At 44.5% G+C, this 21,318-nt stretch overlaps 1 protein-coding gene across 5 annotated transcripts in view; it reads right to left on the bottom strand.

Moving 5' to 3' along the window:
* Positions 1-21,318, bottom strand: part of FBXL18 (F-box and leucine rich repeat protein 18) — a 182,235-nt gene that overhangs the window by 47,894 nt on the left and 113,023 nt on the right. For all 5 annotated transcript variants that reach the window (XR_012678243.1, XR_012678244.1, XM_075179959.1 and 2 more), the window contains one exon: positions 9,001-9,219. Coding sequence is in view for 3 of the 5 variants with exons in the window: in XM_075179959.1 (XP_075036060.1) it covers positions 9,001-9,219 (219 nt within the window). In the remaining 2 variants the exon portion in view is untranslated. The remainder of the gene's footprint in view (positions 1-9,000; positions 9,220-21,318) is intronic.

Raw genomic sequence — 21,318 nt, forward strand, 5'->3', positions numbered from 1 at the left:
ACAAATTTTTTCCCTTGGTCTCAGAAAACAAAATTTACTTATTGCTAAATGTCTTTCTCTGAGTCCATAGGGAACACTGGAAAGCTTGACAATGGGGTATAGAGTGGGCGTTCGCTTGGAGTTGGCACAATAAAGTTTTGTTTGAAGTGCTGACTATATCCTCTCTATGTCCCTCCTACGAGCCAGTTTAGTATTGTGCCCGAGGAGAGAACCTTAACCGATCTTCAGGAAAAAGATTAAATAAACCTAATTCCAGATACCAGAACTGACAGATATAGACAGAATTAGTCACACATAAGTGAAACATGGCAGGAAGGGGACCCAGCATCCCCTATGGACTCAGAGAAAGACATTTACCGGTAACTAAATTTTGTTTTCCCTTTCATCCATAGAGGACACTGGAAATCTTGGCAATGGGGTCGTCCAAGAGCAACCCTACCAGGAGGGAGAGCCCTGGGACCCCTGCAATACTGATCAGCCAAACTGAGAGTCATAAGCCGATATAGTATCAAATTTGTAAAACTGCAAGAAGGTATGTCGACCGGACCAAGTGGTTGCTCTACATAATTTCTTAACAGAAACCCCTCTAGCAGCTGCCCAAGAAGGGCTTATAGATCGAGTGGAATGAGCAGCAATAGATGGCGGTGGAGTTCTAAATGAATCCACATAAGCCTGATGGATAGTAAGACGTATCCATCATGCTAAGGTCTGCTTAGAAGCAGGCCACCCTGGCCGCGCTGTGTCATATAATACAAAAAGCGCATCGGTCTTGTGATTTGATGCCTTTTCACATATATTCTTAGTGCCCTAACCACATCCAGAGAACGGACTGATGGAGAATTATCCTCCAGGATGGGAACCACTATCGGCTGGTTAATGTGGAAGGCTGATACAAATTTTGGAAGGAATCCCAGCTTTGTTCTTAACTCCACTCTGTTATTAAAAAACACTAGATATGGAGATTTACATGACAGGGCACTGATACACGCCTAGCCGAAGCAAAGGCCAAAAATATGACCACCTTCCATGAAAGATATTTCATTTCTTTTAATTCCAGAGGCTCAAAGAGGGAGGACTGAAGAAAAGATAACACCAACTCCAAATCCCACGGCATAGTTGGTGCAACATACAGAGGTTGCAATCTTAAGACCCCCTGTAAAAAGGTTTGTACCTCCAGGAGAATAGCCAGTTTTCACGGAAAAAATAAAGATAAGGCTGATACCTGCACCTTCAAGTATACTAATCTTAAACCTGCCTCAAAACCTGCCTGCAAAAACAAGAGAAATCTGGATGTTTTGAAGGCTGAGGTAGATACCTTACGACCCTCGCACCATTTGATATATGATTTCCAGATTCTGTGGTAATGCTTCGATGTGACCTCCTTTCTTGCAGCAATTATATTTGTAATGACTGTAGAAGGAAAACCTCTGCGCCTTAGGATTGCCCTTTCAGTAGCCATGCCGTCAAACACAAGCGCTGTAAATCTGGATGAACTAGTGGTCCCTGCAAAAGAAGGTCTCTTCTTAGCGGCAGGGGCCAAGGGTCGTCCAGAAGCAGGTACTGAATTACAGAATACCAATCTCACTATCAGGAGAATCTTTACCCCTGACCTCCTGATTCTCTTGAGAAGTCGAGGAAGCATGGGAAAAGGAGGGAACACATACCCGTACTGTAAGTTCCATGGGGCTGTCAACGCGTCTACCGCCACTGCCCCTGGATCCCTTGTCCTAGCGCAATACAGTGGAAGTTTGTAATTGTGTTTTGACGCCATTAGGTCTATTTGTGGCAGACCCCATCTGCTTACTAAAGACTGAAACAATTCTGGGTTCAATTCCCAGTCCCCTTGCAGAATATCCTGGCGACTTAAAAAGTCTGGCTCCCAGTTTTATATCCCTGGTATAAACACGGCCGATATCACTTGGGCATGATTCTCTGCCCAGCGCAGAACGTGACTTACTTACTTTGTTCATTCTACGTCTGCTGCGGGTTCCGCCCAGGCGATTTATATATGCGACTGTAGTCGCATTGTCTGACTGCACTTGAATAGCCTTTCCCTGAAGAAGGTACTGTGCTCTTTGAAGAGCATAAAATATTGCTCTGAGTTCCAGAGAATTTATTGGTAGAATTCTTTCCTGCCGCGTCCAGCGACCCTGGAAGGTGTGACCTAGAGTCACTGCTCCCCAACCTCTGTGGCTCGCATCTATGGTCAAGAGGGTCCAGTTTGATACACCGAAAATCCTGCCACTCAGAAGATAGCTTAACTTTAGTCACCACGTTAGGGACAACATTATCTTTGGGGCCAAGGTTACTAACTGTTGTAGAAACAGATGAGATCCTGTCCACTGACTTATTAAGTCCAGCTGCAGGGTCCGGAAGTGGAACCTTCCGTAAGGTATGGCCTCGAACGTGGCCACCATCCTCCCTAGAAGGCATGTACATGTGTGGACCAACACCCTGCGGTGTTTTAGTATTTCCCCTATCATACTCTGGATGGCCACTGCCTTCTCCTGGGGCAGGAGAATCTTCTTCTGGACAGTGTCCAAAATCATCCCTAGAAACTTTAGTTTCTGGGAAGGAATCATTCTTGATTTTTCAAATTGACCACCCATCCGTGTTTTAGTAACAGCTGATGAGTTAGGGAAATATTTCTGAGCAAAATCTCCCGAATGAGAGCCTTTATAAGGAGATCATCTAGGTATGGGGTGATCATAACCCATTGAATATTAAGCAATGCCATAATTTCTGCCATTATTTTGGTGAAAACTCTGGGATCAGAGGACAGGCCGAAGGGAAGGGCCTAGAACTGATAATGCCTCTCCTGTATCGCAAACCTGAGGTAGCTTTAGTGAGGCGACCAAATAGGGACATGTAGATATGCATCTTTTATATCTAGGCATACCATAAACTCCCCCTCCTCCAGGCTTACAATTACAGACCGAATGGACTCCATTCTGAATCTGATTATTTTTAGAAAAGCATTAAAAATTCTATAAATTTAAATTGAGGATCGGCCTCACCGACCCATTTGGTTTGGGTACCAAGAAAAGGCTGGAATAAAATCCCGTGCCCCTTGAGTAATCCGGTACTGGTATTATCACACCTGAGTCCAGAAATTGCAGAATAGCCCTTTGAAGGAGTAGCCACCTTTCTGTGGAAATGAGCAGCCTGGTTGAGAAAACCCGAAACTGAGGAATTTCTCTGAACTCTATCTTGCATCCATGAGTGACGAGGCTCGTCACCCATGCATCTGAACAGGTCTCTCTCCAAATCTGAGAAAAATCCCGAAGGCGGCCCCCTACTCTGGGATTCCCCCAGGTAGGATTGAAGACCGTCATACAGAGGGTTTAGTACTAGATCTACTCTCCTACAAAGAGGATGCGGCAGCAGAGCGACCTCTGCCCCTGAATCCCCTGTACTTGGACGAAGTCCGAAAGGACCGAAAAGATTGTGCAGCATAGCTTTTGCATGGGTTAGGAGTAGCTGAAAGCAGAAAAAGAGGATCTTTCCCCCCGTAGCATGGGAAATCCATCTAACTTTCCCAAACATCTTTCCATTGTAAGGTAGAGCTTCTACTCCTTTCTTATAACCCCCATCAGCCTGTCATTGTCTGAGCCAGAGATTCCTGCGGCCCGCCAATGTCATAGCAGATACACAGGATCCGACCATGCCCACGTCTCTAGCTGCTTTACTTAAATAGGAGGCAGCTTCAGTAATATGGTCTGTTTACCTTACTAAATCTTCTACTTTGGCTCCCTCAGCTATACCAGTCCTGAGCTGAGAAGCCCATTCCTCTAAAGCCCTGTTGACCCATGCACTAGCACCGCAATTGTATTCCAGCTGCAACATATATATTTTTAAGAATGGATCCAAGCTTTCTGTCTGAACCATCTCTTAAGGATGTAGCTCCAGGGACTGGTAAGGACATTTTCTTTGACAACCTAGACACAGAAGAGTCTACTAAAGGGGGCGACTGCCAGTCCTTCCTTCTATCCTTAGGGAAGGGATAGGATGCCAAAAAACTTTGGGGCACTGAGAATCTTTTATCTGGCGTTTCATATGCCTCTGCAAAATACTCATCTAGCTCAGCAGACACTGGAAACTTTATAGCAGGCTTAAACCTTTTGGTAAAGAACATTGGCTCAGATGAACCTGGGTCACGCTCACTAAACTTAAGGACCTGATAGACTACTATAATCAAAGCTTCTAGCCCTTGTGACACTAACTCCGACCCTTCCTGGATCAGGTCTGTGTCTGAATCTTGAAAGACTCACCTTCTTCCAAAGGAGGTACTTTCTCGACATCAGATTCATCTGACTGTAATACGACATGAAAACCTCTTTTTTTAGTCACTAAAGTGACGTGGGGCCCTGAAGCTGCCGGGGTTACAGATTTTAAGACAGAGATTGGGCCCATTCAGGTTCAAGTTGAGACCTAGACGCTTCCCTTTCATATCTAGAAGCAGCTAGCTCGGCTGATAATGCCGACATAGCTCCGGCCATCTAAGCTACCCTTACTGGGGTCACCTCGATCTTAGGGAAGGCCGACTGGGTGGTAACAGAAGTAATACAATTCTCACAGTATTGTACAATATAACTCTGCCCTGAAATGAACTTAACTTTACAATTTCTGCATACTATAGATATTTCAGAAATCTTAGCTGCCCCCTTCCCTGCCATGTCTCATAACATACAAACACAGGGAAAACAATGAAAGGAAAAAAGCAGGAGAAGCAGATAGAGAGGATATGAGCGATGCATATAACTGGTATACACTGCGTGTACCAACAAGCAGCGTCTAGACCTGTGACACCATACTCACAGTTTCTGCAACTCAATGCTCTATCCCCATTGTTTTAAAGGATTTGAGTGATTCAGCTGGTGTGGCGAGGAGGGACTACAGCATGCCTCTCGGGAGCTAGCGTGCTGGAGAGGAACTTTTGAACTTCACAGCCACGGCATTAGGCTACGCCCATTCCGCTTAGCGCAGCACAGCCTGCCCAGGCTTGTTCCCACCGATCCAACAAGTGGGTGGAATCGGCTATACTATACCTGCTGCCTGGCTTCGCCGAGTTGCGGGGTTATAGCAGCGGTAACCAGACGCAAGCTTCAGCAGCTGCAGTGCGATACCTAGAGACAGTGGTCTCTTTTGCTGGGATCCTACGCCTCAATCTGTTTGTGAGATGGGCTAGGTCCCTCCGGCGGATCCCTTGGTGCATACGAAGGTAAGAGGCAGAACAAACCTATCTGTCCTCAAGCTTGAGCTTCTCTAAAACTTAACAAAAGTTGTGAAAATAAAATTAAAATCTATTGGAGAAGCCCAAGGTGTGTCCAACTCCTTGGGCACAAAATCTAAACTGGATTGTAGGAGGGGCATAGAGAGGATATAGTCAGCTCCTCAAACAAAACTTTATTGTGCCAACTCCAAGCGAACGCCACTCTATGCCCCATTGTCAAGATTTCCAGTGTCCCCTATGGATGAAAGAGAAATAAACATTTCCTATACCAAAATATACGCAATATCAAAATTAAGTGCATTTGCAATTATATAAGTGCCCTGCGCTATTTCCTTTAAATAAATTTATACCATATGTTACTTATAAGTGATCCAGTCACAATTACGTACATTGGATCTGGTCTGAGCAATAAATGTATCTCTCTAAAACAAAGGTCAGAAAAACAAATAGGGCTGATGTAGGCAGTGATAAAACCATGAGCAATATACATTTATTTTTTTGGCCTTTCCGAAACGGGTCATTTTCCTAATTAGCTGTGCTGGGTTCCAATGTTTTAAAAGGTGATCAAGAATTTCGCTCCATACAAGTAAGGCTCATTTTTGTCTATATTATATAAAATTCCTGTGACAGGATGGACCGCCTATGCCACCCCCTGTCTGTTGTTGCTGGGAACCAGCTGGGCTTACTTTGCCACCGTTCCTTTTTAGTTATCCCAAATGCGCCCTCTAACCACAGTAGGAGGGGCTTATTATTACTATTATAATCCTTTGTTAGGCGCCACAAGAGTTCCGCAGCACCGTACACAGCACAAACAGACGACTAAACAGTGTGAAACATTAAGAACAGTAAACAAAAAATACAAAAACTTCAGAAACTCCAGGCAGGCTAATGCAGTAAAGACGGAGTAGAAGAACAGGTATGGAGACAAGAGGGAAGAGGGCCCTGCTCAAACTAGCTTAGATCCTAAGGGAGGGTGAACAGAACTCAGGCACAAAGGGAGCCAGTTGAAGTAAGTGGGGAGAGAACAGGGAGCAATGAGGAGAGAAGGGAGAACAGACAGAGGAGATGAGGGGTTAGGTGGAAGGTTGGTAGGCTTTGAGGAACAGGTGAGTTTTAAGTGCCCGTTTGAAGGAGCACAGATTAGGAGAAAGACAGATGGAGTGAGGGAGGTCGTTCCAGTGAAGGGGGGCTGCAAGGGAGAAGTTGGATTGTAGAGTGGGAAGAGGTGACCAGAGTGGAGGAGAGGCGACGGTCATTGGCCGAGCGCTGGGAGCGAGCAGAAGTGTGACTGGAGAGGAGGTTAAAGATATAGAGGGCTGTAGACTGGGAGAGCGCCTTGTAAGTGATGGCCAGGAGTTTGAAAAAGATTCTGTAGGGGATGGGGAGCCAGTGTAGGGCAAGTCAGAGAGGGGAGGAAGAGGAGGAGCGGCGAGAAAGGAAGATGAGTCTTGCATTGAGTATAGAGCAGAGAGGGGCGAGATGGGAGAGGGGGAGGCCGGTAAGGAGGAGGTTGCAATAATCGAGGCTGGAGATTATGTGTGCGTGGATGATAGTTTTGATGGCATCTTGAGAGAGGAAGGCCGGATGCGGGCAATGCTGCGTAGCTGAAAGCGACAGGCTTGGGCAAGGGATTGAATGTGGGGGGTGAAGGAGAGAGAGGAGTCGAGGGTAACGGCGAGGCAGCGAAGTTGGGTGACAGAAGAAATGGTGGTGGTGTTAACAGTAATAGAGAGGTCGTGGTGGGAGGGGGTCTAGGGGGAGGAAAGACAAGGAGTTCAGTTTTAGAGATGTTGATTTTGAGAAAGCACAAGTCAGATACACGAGAGAGGAGGGTGGAGAAAAGATCGGGCGATGAGATGTAGAGTTGAATGTCATCAGCATAAAGGTGATACTAAAGACCGAAGGAGATGAGAGCACAAGGGAGGAGGTATAGAGCGAAAAGTGTAGAGGGCCGAGAACAGAGCCCTGAGGGACTCTGTGATAGGGTGGAGGAAGAACCAGACGTGGATACAGAGAAGGAGCGGTTAGCGAGATATGAGGTGAACCAGGCGATGACCGATCCAAAGAGGCAAAGAGAGACAAGTGTTTGTAGCAGGAGGGGGTGGTCCACGGTGTCGAAGGCCGCAAAGAGGTCGAGGAGGATGAGCAGGGAGAAGTGACCCCTGGATTTGGCTAAAAGTAGATCATTAGTAACTTTGACCAGGGCAGTTTCGGTGGAGTGGAGGTGGTGGTAACCTGATTGGAGATGGTCTAGGAGGGAATTGTCTGAGAGGTGTCTGGTAAGGCGGCTACAGACAATCCTCTCAAGTAATTTGGAGGCAAAGGGGAGAAGTGAGATAGAGCGATAATTAGCAAGAGAGGTGGGGTCAAGATTAGGTTTTTTGAGGATGGGAGAGAAGAGCGTGTTTAAATGAGGAGTGGACAACACCAAGGACAGCCTTGATAAAGATTTTGTAAAATTGAAACGCGTTGGCAGCAGAGGTGGTGACTAGGAGGAAAACCGCGGATTACCTGAGACTGTTTGGAATCCAAAACCCGAGTGTTGTGGAGCGTGGAACGGTAACCAGCTGGCTTCCTGATCTATGGAGAGGGACATAGAGGTTTCCCTACACGCCTGATACCATCTTACACAGGGTAAGGGTCCAGCTTTATCGGGACCGTCCGCGACAATCCTCTTATGTACTTATTTTATTTGTTTTTATGGTGTGCAAACATTAAATAGAATTATTTTGGATAATGCACTATGTGGAGCATTTTTCTCTTCTTTTGCTCTCTTTGAGATAAAATCCAGAGATCAATGTGAAAATTATTGAAGAGTTCCATACATGCTTTTGTGTTGACTTTGGACAAGAAGTCTCTTCTTATGTAAGTGTATTACCTAATGAAAAGTGATTTATTACACACGGTGGTGACTAATTTAAATTTAATACCACACTGGTGCTATATATGCATTGATTATAGGTAATTGCACTGACCCACGGTAATGCGATCTTTTCATTTTTTGTATGGATGAACATCGGTGGAGAACATAATACTGGGATAAATATTATTTTCCTATGAACTGAAAACTTTGAATTCAGGAACATTGAGGACATTGTACTGGACAATACTTTTCTGGACTTGAGTTGGATCGAGTTCGGCAATTTTATAGTGACTGTATGCTTTTGGAATTTATATACTTTTGTTCATCTGTTAGAGTATAAGCGCCATACTTGTCTATTAATTTTAAAAGTTTTATCTATATACATACATAGATGGGTTGTATGCTAATAGACAGGGGCAGCTAAATACTAGTCAGCGCAGACATATCCACAATTTTATATAATGTTTTCACAAACACCTGGAGTCTGTCTATTATCCATTCTGGTTCGAAACGTGACAATCCTTTTGCCATTAAGTTTGATTTCCACCACCAAGTCAGAGAAATCTGCTTGTAATCACATTCTGTTAGAATTTCCAATTTCCTTCTACTAGAGACAGGAAAAACATAGGTGAAAAGGAGGAGCTGTGTTATATACTGTCTAGGGGGATTTTTAACATGTCCCTACCTAAACCTACCCAACGTGATGGTCATCATGGAGGATTGAAGAAAAACAGATACTAAGTTATATTAACAAACTGGCACAAATTGAAGCGTGAGAATATAAAGAACAAAAGTTTAGGCTTATAGCTTGTTAAAGTTTCTCCCACCCTAGAACCACTTTTTTACGCAACAGCTTATTTTACTGATAAACACAGCATAAACACCTGATTAACCTTTTACATACCTTTGTATAATACCATGCTGTAGGCTCTTACAAGCTGTTAGAGTCTCTCCAGTGAATAGATGACACGCAACTAGCTCTTGACATTTGTGGACAAATGACATAACTGCATCAGCCTGGAAGCTTCCATTGCGAGATATAATGCACAGGCGTTGGAGGGATGAACAATGACTAAGAGCCAGGAAGAACTTATCAGTAGCCGGAAAATATGGTTGCTCCAGCCTGAGGAGGAAAAAAGATACAACTCAAGCATGGAACAAGTAAAGAGCTGTAGCTTATTTTGGTAAGGTTGTCTAAGAAAAAAATACAAATGGCAGAAAATGCTAAATTGAGCTAACACGAATGACAGGAACATTTGTATCACAGAATAAGAATCAAGAACAATAGAATTGTTATAGTAAATATAGTTGGCCTGTATTATTCAAATAAAGCTTTTGCAAGATTTATTTGTCATGACTGTCACCAGTATTGATTTATGCAAGACAGCCTTGAATTTGGACACTACAAAGAGACATGGTCAATAAGAGAAAGTTGTAATATCTCACCCTAAATGGATGCTGTATGGGAGGATATTTGTAAATCTTGGGGTGGATCTCAGCACTTTCGGGGGCGTGGTCTATTCTGTCCCTATTTTCCTGTCGGAATGTTGGGAAGCCTTGTCATTCTCTAAAAAACCTCTCAACTTCCTCTTTCCACTTTTGCTCTGTTTCTAACGCATACTTGCCAACTTCTTGCAGTTGGCCGCCAGGAGGAGGTTGGCGTGCGGGGGGCGGGGACCTGAAAATTGCGTCAAATGCGATTCAAGGAGAATAGCGGCATTTTGGACCTAGGAAGTGGGCAGATGCGGGCAATTGCCATACACTTCCGGGAGTCCCACCCCGAATCCGGGAGTCTCCCGGACATTCCGGGAGAGTTGGCAAGTATGTTCTAACTAGTAGTTAAAGTATGCGCTCAGTGTATAACCTACTGTCCCTCCCCTTTTTTTTTTACCCCAATTCTCCCAACTCCTTACATCACATGGTGCAAACGTTTGGTGCACCCATTTTGGCACACAAATTCATGCCCTTACTTGTAAAATTACGCAAAAGCACATGATTCTACAAAACAGCATTTGCAGTGCAGTGTTTCATTTTCATAAATAAACCTTATCACTTTTTTTTTAAACATGCTATTTTGGCAAAAATCAGTTCATTAGTTCAAAATGTATTAGTACAAGCAAATGTTTATGTTGCGTGCCCCAATGCAAAAGTATGCAATATGTCCATATCTCAACACTGCAGTGGCAGGTACACTGATGATTCTCTAGTAGTGTGAATCTTCAATCCCAGCAGGCCTGCTCACCTAGAGCTTCAAACAACACAATACATAGTATACCCCCAAAGACACAAAATACAGTGGTGTAGGAAACCTGATTCTCTACAGCTGTTGTGGACAACCTCTCCGCTTCTTCACATCATCATCAGCTATTTAAATCGTGCCATTAATTCCGCAGCGCTATACATAGTACTCACTCACATCTGTGCCCCGTTGCAGTTTACAGTTTAAATTCCCTAACATACACACACAAAAAACATTCCAACACGGCCTTTGATAAATTATAATCTTGATACTGTAGGTCATGGCTGTAAGAAGCTTCCTTATTTTTTTTTCACTATGCTCTCATGTCTGCAGTTGCTCATTAAGGCCATTTATATCACTGAGTAGATTTATCTGTTTTAAAAAGAGCACCATCAGAAGCTCTGCTAATTTCTGGAGTAGGGCGCTAGATTAAAACCTTTAATTCAGCTTTAACTGGAGCTGGTATTGTACCATACAGTTGCTATAAAAAGTAACATTTGTTGTGCCCTCCCCCCCCAAATATATTCTGAACAAGTTGGGGACACTCAAATACAAAATAATAAATTAAAGATATGTGCCGATCCTCATGTTTCAGTTTCCAAAGCGGTGCTGGCCCTAAACCATGTTCATATTTCAGCTTTACTATCCGTTTTACCAAAAACTCATGAAAGTTTTGATTTTAAATCAAAATTGTGAAAACTAGGTAAAATAATGTCATTTTGAGCTGTTTTTGCTCCAATATTACTATTTATAGCATTAACATTAATTTCCAGTCTATTTTCTAATGATCCCTTCACCAGTTTCCCATTTTTCACCAATTTTGACAAAAGTCTGCAGTGAGTTGGCTGGCTAAAATTAGTGACAGACCAGTGGTACAAATACATAGCAGTTTAATATAATATACATTCCCTAGACTAGGGAACAGAATAGATGATCTGGCAGTCTTGCTCAAAAGCATTTTAGAGATCACAAGTACCTTCATTAATCTTCAGAGGTGCGATTCATGAAAGTAATATGCATTACGTCTTTTAGGAATCAACTAGGCAAAAACTGATTTCATTATGACCTTTGAGACTATGCAACTGTCACTATTTGGCATTGAGCACTTACTCTTTGCTGCATCTAAAATTATCTTTTACATGGAAAGCAAAAAAAAAAAAATGGTGGCCAAAAAAAAGGATAACTTTGACAAAGGAATACATGCCTTCAAAAAACACCTTTGCTTTATCAAAGTTTGCAGCAATTTTTTTTTTTATTATTATTGCAGTACCATGTTAGCCAGAAAAATCTATATGATGTTAAAAACTTACGTGTCAAAAAAGACAACAGTAGGAGTGATACCTTTATTGGCTATCCAAAAAAAAAAATTATACTTGCTATGTTTGGTGGGGTCTTCCATAATCTGATTATGGAAGACCCCCACCAAACAATACACAGAAGAACTTATAAGGACCTACTGGACCTTATACCAGACAATCCCAAAATGGGTACTTTCTACGTTACCCAAAATACATAAAGGGAATCCAGGGAGACCAATAATTTCTGGTATTGGGACCTTAACGGAAAATATTTCTGACGGGATAGAGAATGTTCGAAAACACTCGGTGAGACGAACACCCAGATATATGCAGGATACCACGGACATCCTCTGCAAACTTTCAGCCCCGGGTCCACTACCAGAAGGCTCAATACTGGCAACTATGGAAGTGGAGTTTCTGAACTCTAACATACTCCACAAGGTTGGCATAGCCACATGCCAACACTACTTTCAATAAAGTCTAGACACAGAGCCGACTCTGCAGCTGATCAGGTTCATACTCAATCACAATTACTTTTCTTTTGGGAAAGACATACACTTCCCATACAGTGTATGGGAAGTGCCATGGGTAGTAAGAGGTCACCTCAGTATGATAATATTTTCATGGCTAAACTAGAGGAGGAACTCTTATCAACTTGCACAATGAAACCTCTAGCATACTTCCATTATATTGATGATTTGCTACTTATTTGAACTGGCTCTGAAGATGAGCTGCTGACTTGCCATAAAAATTTAAACAAATTTCACCCAACCATTAGACTCACTCTTAACTACTCCTGATCTCAGATACATTTTCTGGATATGACCCTATATAATAAAAACAATACTATACAAACATCAGTCTATCATAAACCTACAGAACACCCAGCGTATCTGAGATGGAACAGCTTTCACAAAAGACACATAAAGAAGTCCATCATTTACAGCCAAGCTCTGAGATATATTCGGATTTGTTCAGTGAAGACAGAAATCAACACATGCTATCACTGAGAAATAAATTCCTACAACAAGGATACCATCCAATAGTTATAGATGAACAGATCCACAGAGCCACAAGGATCCCAAGGAGTAGCCTCCTGGATTACACAGAAGGAGGTTAACAGCAGGGTGCCCCTAGAGGTCACTTACAATCCCCACATGAACATCTTGGGGAAAATTGCTGCTGACCTTCAACCCATATTTCAGAAAGACAATAGACAGAAGGAAATATTCCCAGATTTACCTCTCCTTTCATCCTCCCAATTTAAGAAATCTCCTTGTCAGAAGTGCCCTCTCACCACCATCAGAGACTGGGCACCCGCCCTTGCAAAAACAAAAAATGCACATTCTCATGTACATCCTCCAATGTGATGTACATGAGAATGTGCATTTTTTGTTTTTTGCAAGGACAGTGTACAAGGTGCCCTGAGGGAATTTACATTGGAGAAACCAAGCAGAAACTGCAATCCAGGATGAATTTACACAGACACACAATAAAGAATACTCTGGACACCCCCGTGGGTAAACACTTCTCTGGACCAGGACACAGCATGACAGATTTAAAAGTCTTAATAGTGAAACGTCTTTTTTAAAAAAAAAGACAGGGAGGGTGAAAATCTGGGAATTCAAGCGGATAAGAACATTCCACTCATTGACTCAAGGACTCAATCTAACACCTGGATACATGACCCACTACATGGACACACTCCACACCCAACAGCAGAGCGTCTCTGAACTCCTAGGACTTATACTCTTCCATCCGTAACGAAAACCTCCTTTTTATTACTTTAGCTTATCTTAATGATATATTCCCCGCCCCCTGTACAAATTTCTTTTGTTGTGCCATTTTCTCAGTCATTCATTTGTAAACTAGCTTTATCCAAGTTGTATGCAGGGTATTACTTCACCATTGAAGAAACTACATTTGTCGAACAGACTTGTGTAATGAGAGCGTAAATTTTCACAGGGTGTATTCTTCGTTGACATCACAGACCATGCTCAGTCTGCAAAACCTGATTTGTAGAAACTGCAATTAGAGTCCGTGATAAAATGCTTCCAAATCTTACTGGAGTGTGATGTACAGTAGATGAAGTCATAATCAGAGAAAGTAATGTTTTAGAAGTCACTCAAAGATGGGATCCACTCACTACACTTTTAAAGGATGAAGCTATGGAGGCATACATCAAATTAGTAATGACATATGAAACACTGCATTTTCTCAATTGCATACTTGCTTCACAGAGGAGCCAAGAAAGAAGGGAATTACTTTTATGATACGTCTCTACTCTCTGATCTACTTCATAATCATGAAAGTACGTAACAGAGCATCCATTATGGACAATTATGATACAGAAACAGGCAGCGTTCATTGGATGGAGAGTGGTAGTATAGTTGAGAAAAAAAAGAAGAAAAAAAGAGAGCGACAAATATGGCATGTGTCACGCTGATAGTGAGGAAAACCCACCTTCTGGTATTGGCACTGCTACTCCAGGAGGCGCGGAGTCTAAAACGTACCCCTGGTCTTCAACAGGGGCCCCCGCAAGGAGGTTTGGATTTTGCAGCAGAGGCACACCGGTCGCAGCCCTCCCACATAGCCACCAGAGAGATAAGGGGTAGTCATCCAAGCCGGATCAGCACCGTGCGGGCAGAGGTACAGAAGGAAATAGCCAGAGCCGTAGTCAGGATAGCCGAGTCAAAACCGAAGGAAGTCTCAGGAATAACAGGGATAGGTAAGTATGCTGAAGCTCTAGGAAGACCAAGATACTCTGGCACCCTAGAGGTGCCAGAGTCTTCCTTAAATAGTGGGGAAGAGAAGCTCATTGGTGGCACCGGGGTCGGCGGTCAGAAACAGCTGACCACCGACAGGAAGCAGAGACTGGCATCCCGTTGCCTAGCAAACGAGGACACCGCGGCTCTGCGCTTGCGCCAACCGGGCATGGATGCTTAGCAATGGGGCGCAAGGAGGCGGAGAGGGAAGACGTCCGTCCCCAGCACTTACTGGCAAGTGCAGGGACGGCGCCTGATAGTACCCCCCTCCTCTCCCCTAGAAGGGTGATCCTTAAGTCATTTAAGAAAGGCAGCCATGAGATGGGGAGCATGGAGGTCCTCTTCATTCACCCAGCATCTTTCTTCAGGTCCGAACCCTTTCCAATGGACCAAGTACCGAGGATGCCCACGATGGTGAAGAACCTCCAGGATGCGACTTATCTCATACTCCACACCGTCAGAGGATGGAACAGGAGGAGGACGGCGGGGAAAATGAGTAAACTTGTTGAGCACTAGGGATTTCAACAGAGAAACGTGAAATGTATTGTGAACCTTGAGAGAAGTAGGTAGAAATCTGTACGTGACGGGATTGATGACTTGAGTTACGGGAAACAGATCAATAAAAAACGAGGGGAGAGCTTCATGGATGGTACCCGTAATTTGAGGTTTCGAGTGGAAAGCCACACTTTATCTCCAGGCTGAAGAACAGGAACCAACCTCCGGTGGTAGTCAGCAGAACGTTTGAACTGTAGAGAGGACTTCAACAAATTTTTCTTAGTAGCGGATCAAATGGAACTCATGTCCTGGACAAGAGAACGTGCAGCAGGAACTGTAGATGCCAACGAAGAAGAAAATTCTGGTAAGGTGGGATGAAAGCCAAAGACCGTGTAGAAAGGGGAAAAGCCAGAACTATAAACATGATAATTGTGAGCAAATTTGGCCCATGGAAGAAGCTTACTCCATTCCGATTGATTGTTGGCAGAGTAACAACGGAGAAATACCTCGAGGTCTTTGTTTACACGCTCGGTCTGGCCGTTGGTTTGCGGGTGATAACCAGAGGAGAACTTCAGATCGACTCCCAAGTCCTTGCAGAAGGCCCTCCAAAAGCGCGAAACGAACTGAACTCTGCAATCAGATACAATCTTTTGTGGGCATCCATGGAGACGGAAGATTTCTTTAATATAAACTTGAGCAAGCTTGGGAGTGGAGGGTAACCCATACAATGGGACGAAATGAGCCATCTTGGAAAACCTATCCACCACCAACCGAATGGTATTGTACCCATTGCTGAAGGGAAGGTCGGAGATGAAATCCATGGAGAGGCAGACCCAAGGACGATCCGGAATGGGTGAAGGAGAAAGAAACCTGGATGGAAGTTATCTGGGTGTCTTGCTTTGAGCACAGACTGTACAGGCAGCCACAAATTCACGAGTATCAGAGCGGAGGCTAGGCCACCAACAGTGTCGCGATAACAAGGCAATAGTCTTCTTGTAACCAGCATGGCCTGCGAATTTGGAGGAATGAGCCCAACGAAGAGCCTTTAAACGAAGATGCGGGTCTAGGTAAGAGCAGCCCGCAGGTGGAGTCCTGGGAGCGGATTTGGTATGGGCCAGAAAGGTGGAAGGCTCGAGTATGGGTAGAGGTTTGGAGACAGGAGATAGGTCAGAGTCATCGAAGGACCGAGATAAAGCATCTGCTCGGAAGTTCTGGGCACCGGATCGGTAGGTGAGCCTTAGATTAAAACGACTAAAGAACGAAGACCAACGAGCTTGCCGTGGGTTCAGACAGCGGGCATCTCGTAAGTATGTAAGGTTCTTGTGGTCGGTAAATACTGTGACTGGATAAAAGGCACCTTCCAGGAGATGGCACCACTCTTCCAAGGAGGCTTTGATAGCAAGCAACTCCTTGCCCCCAATACTATAGTTTTGTTCAGAAGGGGAAAACTTCCTGGAAAAGAATCCACAGGGAAAAAAAGAACTGGTAGAGGATTCATGCGAAAGTACTGCTCCCACACTGACAGACGAGGCATCCACCTCGAGGAAAAAAGGTTTTTCTTGGTTAGGTTGGATTAGAACAGGAGCTGTAGAAAAGGCTTCCTTTAGGGACTCAAAAGCGGCAATAACTTCCGGAGTCCAAATCTTAGGATTTGCTGCCTTCTGAGTCAGGGCGGTGATTGGTGTGATCAGGGAGGAAAAATGTTTAATAAATTGTCTATAATAGTTGGCGAAACTGATAAAGTGTTGGATCGCCTTCAAGCCTACAGGTCTAGGCCAGTTGAGGATCGCAGACAATTTTTCTGGATCCATCTGCAAACCAGAGCCGGAAACAATGTATCACAGGAATGGAATTTGTGAGAGCTCGAACACACACTTTTCAAGTTTGCAGGACAGATCGAAGACGGACAAGGACCTCCCTGACATTGGTACGGTGAGAATGGAAATTCGGTGAGAAAATTAAGATGTCGTCCAAATATACCACCACAGAGGTGTACAGGAGATCTTGAAAAACTTCATTGATGAAGGACTGAAAGACTGCTGGTGCGTTGCAAAGCCCAAAGGGCATAACTAGGTATTCGAAATGACCCTCACAGATACTAAGACCTCAGGAGGGGGCTATAACCTCAGAGGGGCCTATAACCTTATTCGCGAATGCAAATAAGGTTATAGGCCACTCAGAGGTCCAACTTGGAAAAAATCTTAGCGCAACTGATCCGGTCAAACAACTTGGAGATAAGCTGAAGGGGGTACCTATTCTTATGGCGTTCAACTGCCGATAGTCGATGCAGGGGCGCAGAGTCCCATCTTTCTTTGAGAAAAAAGAACCCGGCTCCAGCCGGTGAGGAAGATTTCCTGATAAAGCCATGTTTTAGGTTTTCAGTGATGGCTTGGTTTTCCGGCAAAGAAAGTGGAAAGATTCTTCCTTTAGGTATGGGATTATCAGGTACCAATTCGATAGAGCAATCCCAAGGGTGAGGAGGAGGCAGAGTCTCCGATGAAGCCTTGCAGAAGACATAACGAAACGAAGCATAGGCCGGTTGAAGATCGGTCTGAGGAGAGAGAATACAGCATGGAACGGAGTCTGTGGGGGAGACTTTAGACAGACACTTATTGAAAAACTGGAGGACCCCAAGAGGTAACTTGAGCTCGACTCGAGTCGAATTGGGGAGCATAAAGCTTAAGCCACGGAAAACCCAGAATGATAGAATTAATGGATTGAGGCAGCACCGGAAATTCAATAGTCTCCGTATGGAGCGCCCCTACCGTCAGCCGAACCGGGGAAGTAATATGGGAAATCGAACCTTTGGAAACACGATTCCCATCCACGGCAGAGAGGAAAAGGGGCTGAGGCAATTCTCGAGTGGAGATAAGGAGTTCCGAAGCCAAGGTGGCAGAGATGAAATTACCGGCAGCACTGGAATCCACAAAGGCAGCAGTTACATGAGGGCCGGCAGGAGTGTTTAGCGAGATGGTCACCAGGAAGTCTAGACTAGAAGAGATGTAGGGAGTAGTAAGGTTAACTCAAAGCGGCCTCCCCGATACCGATTACGAGGGAGCTTTTCCCGTGCAGGAGGAAAGCAAAATGTCCTGATTCTCCACAGTAGAGGCACAATCTCTGTTTGACAAGCCTCTTTTTCCTCGGGCGAAAGACGAGAATGACCAATCTGCAAAGGTTCATCCGGGGTAACAGGATTTGAGAAGCGTGGGGCAAGGCGAGAGAAGGTACGTCTGGTGGAGGATCTCTCGTGAGAGCGTTCCTGGAGGCGGAGATCGATTCTGTTACACAGAGAGATGAGGGTATGCAGATCCGAAGGAAGCTCGCGAGCAGTCAATTCATCTTTAACCTGATCCGCCAGGCCTTGCCAGAAAGTTGCTACCAGCGCTTCGTTGTTCCACTTTAGCTCGGAGGATAGTGTAAGGAATTGTACCGCATACTGGCCCACGGTCTGGGAACCCTGGCGTAGATTCAGGAGGTTGGAAGCGGCAGATGCTACTTGACCCGGTTCATCAAACACATTACGGAAGGTTTCAATGAAAGAAGAGGCTTTAAGAAGCAGAGGGTCATTATGTTCCCACAGAGGCGAGGCCCATGGCAAGGCTTGACCGGAAAGAAGTGAAATAATAAAAGCGAACTTCACACGTTCTTAAGGGAATGAACCAGAATTGCACTCAAAATGTATTAGACATTGGTTCAGGAAACCTCAACATCTCCTAGGATCCCCGAACTTCTCCAGAACTGGGAGATGTAAAGCAGCTGCCGAAGTAATGGCGGGAGCAGGTGGAGGCTGGATAACTCCGGAGGAAGTCATGGCTACTGCTTGAGAGGATGCCACTGCGGTCTGTAACGATTCCAACCTGGCGTCGACTCCTTGAATGCACTGCAATAACTGAGCCTGCTCTGTCTCCTGTTTCTCTACCCTGTAAGCCATGTGCAACAATAGGTCATGGGCAGAAGGTTCTCCGGAACCATCCGTAGACATGAGACATGGCCAGAGTATACTGTCACGCTGATCGTGAGAGAAACCCACCTTCTGGTATTGGCACCGCTACTACAGGAGGTGCGGAGTCTAAACGTACCCCTGGTCTTCACCAGGGACCCCAGCAAGAAGGTTTGGATTTCGTGGCAGAGGCACGCAGGTCGCGGCCCTCCCAGGTAGCCACCAGAGAGATAAGGGGTAGTCGTACAAGCCAGGTCAGCACCGTGCGGGCAGGGGTACAGAAGGGAACAGGCAGAGCCGTAGTCAGGATAGCCGAGTCAAAACCAAAGGAAGTCTCAGGAATAGCAGGGATAGGTAGAATTCTGGAGCTCTAGGAAGACCAAGATACTCTGGCACCTCCAGAGTCTTCCATAAATAGTGGGGAAGAGAAGCTCATTGGTGGCAGCGGGGTCGGTGGTCAGAATCAGCTGACCGCCAACAGGAAGCAGAGATGGGCGTCCCGTTGCCTAGAAACGAGGACGCCGCAACTCTGCACATGCGCCGGCCGGACATGGACGCGCCCCGCTGCTTAGCAACGGGGCGCGAGGAGGCGGAGAGGGAAGGCATTCGTCCCCGGCACTTCTTGTAAGTGCGGGGACGGTGCCTGATAGCCTGCATGTTCATCTGTTTATTTACTTACTATGCACGCATACATCGGGACAAAAGAGTTGAGGCTTCAAACACCCTATTTTACTCTAAGTGCTTTCTATGGTATGAGTAAGGTAGACCTGGCTAAACAGAAATTGATATGTGCCATAACGCTACTCTTGGAAATCAAACAAGGGGACTCGCCTCTCATATATTTGCCAAGTTTATAAATATGTCATTTATATCAATGTCATGTAAAAACAACACATATATGTTATATTAGTGAAGTGTAAAAGTTATGTAAACCACACGGTTCAGAATGGGCAATAGTGGGCCTTCCCACACATGTAAGTCACGATGATGCACATTTGGTTGCCAAACATCTGTCTTGACAAAACAATGCAAATGAATTTGAAAGTCTAAATTCTGAGAAATTAAGAGACAGAATTTGGCATATTGGTCACCCAACCAGCAGTCAGTTGATAGTTAGAAGCACTAGTAACATGTTTAAAACAGTTAGGCATTGCAATGACTTGCAAAAAGCCCCCCCAAATAGCACATTTTGGTGCAAAAATGTACTACAGCTTAGGCTTCAGAAGATTCTTGGGGAAAAGTTGAGGAGCCAAAATCGTGCAACATGGTGTTATCCTAAGGGGCCACCCACCCATATGTTGAAAAGGACATGCACATAGGTTAACAAACCAAGTACTCTAGCAATAGGCACTGCCTCTTATTAAAGTAATTCTATCGTTTTCAAATAAGCATTGCATAGGCGATTGTGTACTTCCAATGCACAAAGTGATTTATTTTAGCAGATGTAAATAGTTAACAGTTCAATACATTATTATATTAAGATACAGTACAGTACAGCAAATACCAAAAGATACTTATTAAAGATGCTACATTAAATCAGGAAAGTATAAAACACCGAATACATTACATTTTCCTTATAGGTTCCATTGAGGTTCAATGACTGCAGCCCTGCCGTCACATTTCCAAGAGAGAGAGAGAGAGAGAGAGAACCAGAGAGAAAGAGCTTTGGCTGATAAAAAAGCTTGATACTATCTGGTTTCAGTATAGAACATGTTTCCATTGGTTCAGGGTTCAGGACAGTCTAATGTAAATCAGGTCTTAGGTCAGTTCAAAGGATTTCTCTGGGAAGAGGGCATCCCCTTCCCCCAACAGCTTAAAACATGTGCTTCTCAAGGAAACTGACCCAAACCAATTCTAAAGTAACTTAAAACACAATGCCATTTTGATCATTCAATCTTTTATCTTCCATAACTATTGATTGCAGGAAGCGATCACAAAGCCGAAATTATAAGACGAGAGATGGTAATGTGCATTCAAGGAGTCGCCGCCAGGTTGGAATCGTTACAGACCGCAGTGGCATCCTCTCAAGCAGTAGCCATGACTTCCTCCGGAGTTATCCAACCTCCACCTGCTCCCGCCGTTACTTCGACAGCTGCTTTACGTCTCCCAGTTCTGGAGAAGTTCGGGGATCCTAGGAGATGTTGAGGTTTCCTGAACCAATGTCTAATACATTTTGAGTGCAATTCTGGTTCATTCCCTTAAGAACGTGTGAAGTTCGCTTTTATTATTTCACTTCTTTCCGGTCAAGCCTTGCCATGGGCCTCGCCTCTGTGGGAACATAATGACCCTCTGCTTCTTAAAGCCTCTTCTTTCATTGAAACCTTCCGTAATGTGTTTGATGAACCGGGTCAAGTAGCATCTCCTGAATTTATTTGTGACTTGATCAGCCTCCACCTGCTCTCGCCGTTACTTCGGCAGCCGCTTTACGTCTCCCAGTTCTGGAGAAGTTCGGGGATCCTAGGAGATGTTGAGGTTTCCTGAACCA

This window comes from Mixophyes fleayi, chromosome 7 (assembly GCF_038048845.1).
Source record: "Mixophyes fleayi isolate aMixFle1 chromosome 7, aMixFle1.hap1, whole genome shotgun sequence".
Lineage (NCBI taxonomy): Eukaryota > Metazoa > Chordata > Amphibia > Anura > Limnodynastidae > Mixophyes > Mixophyes fleayi.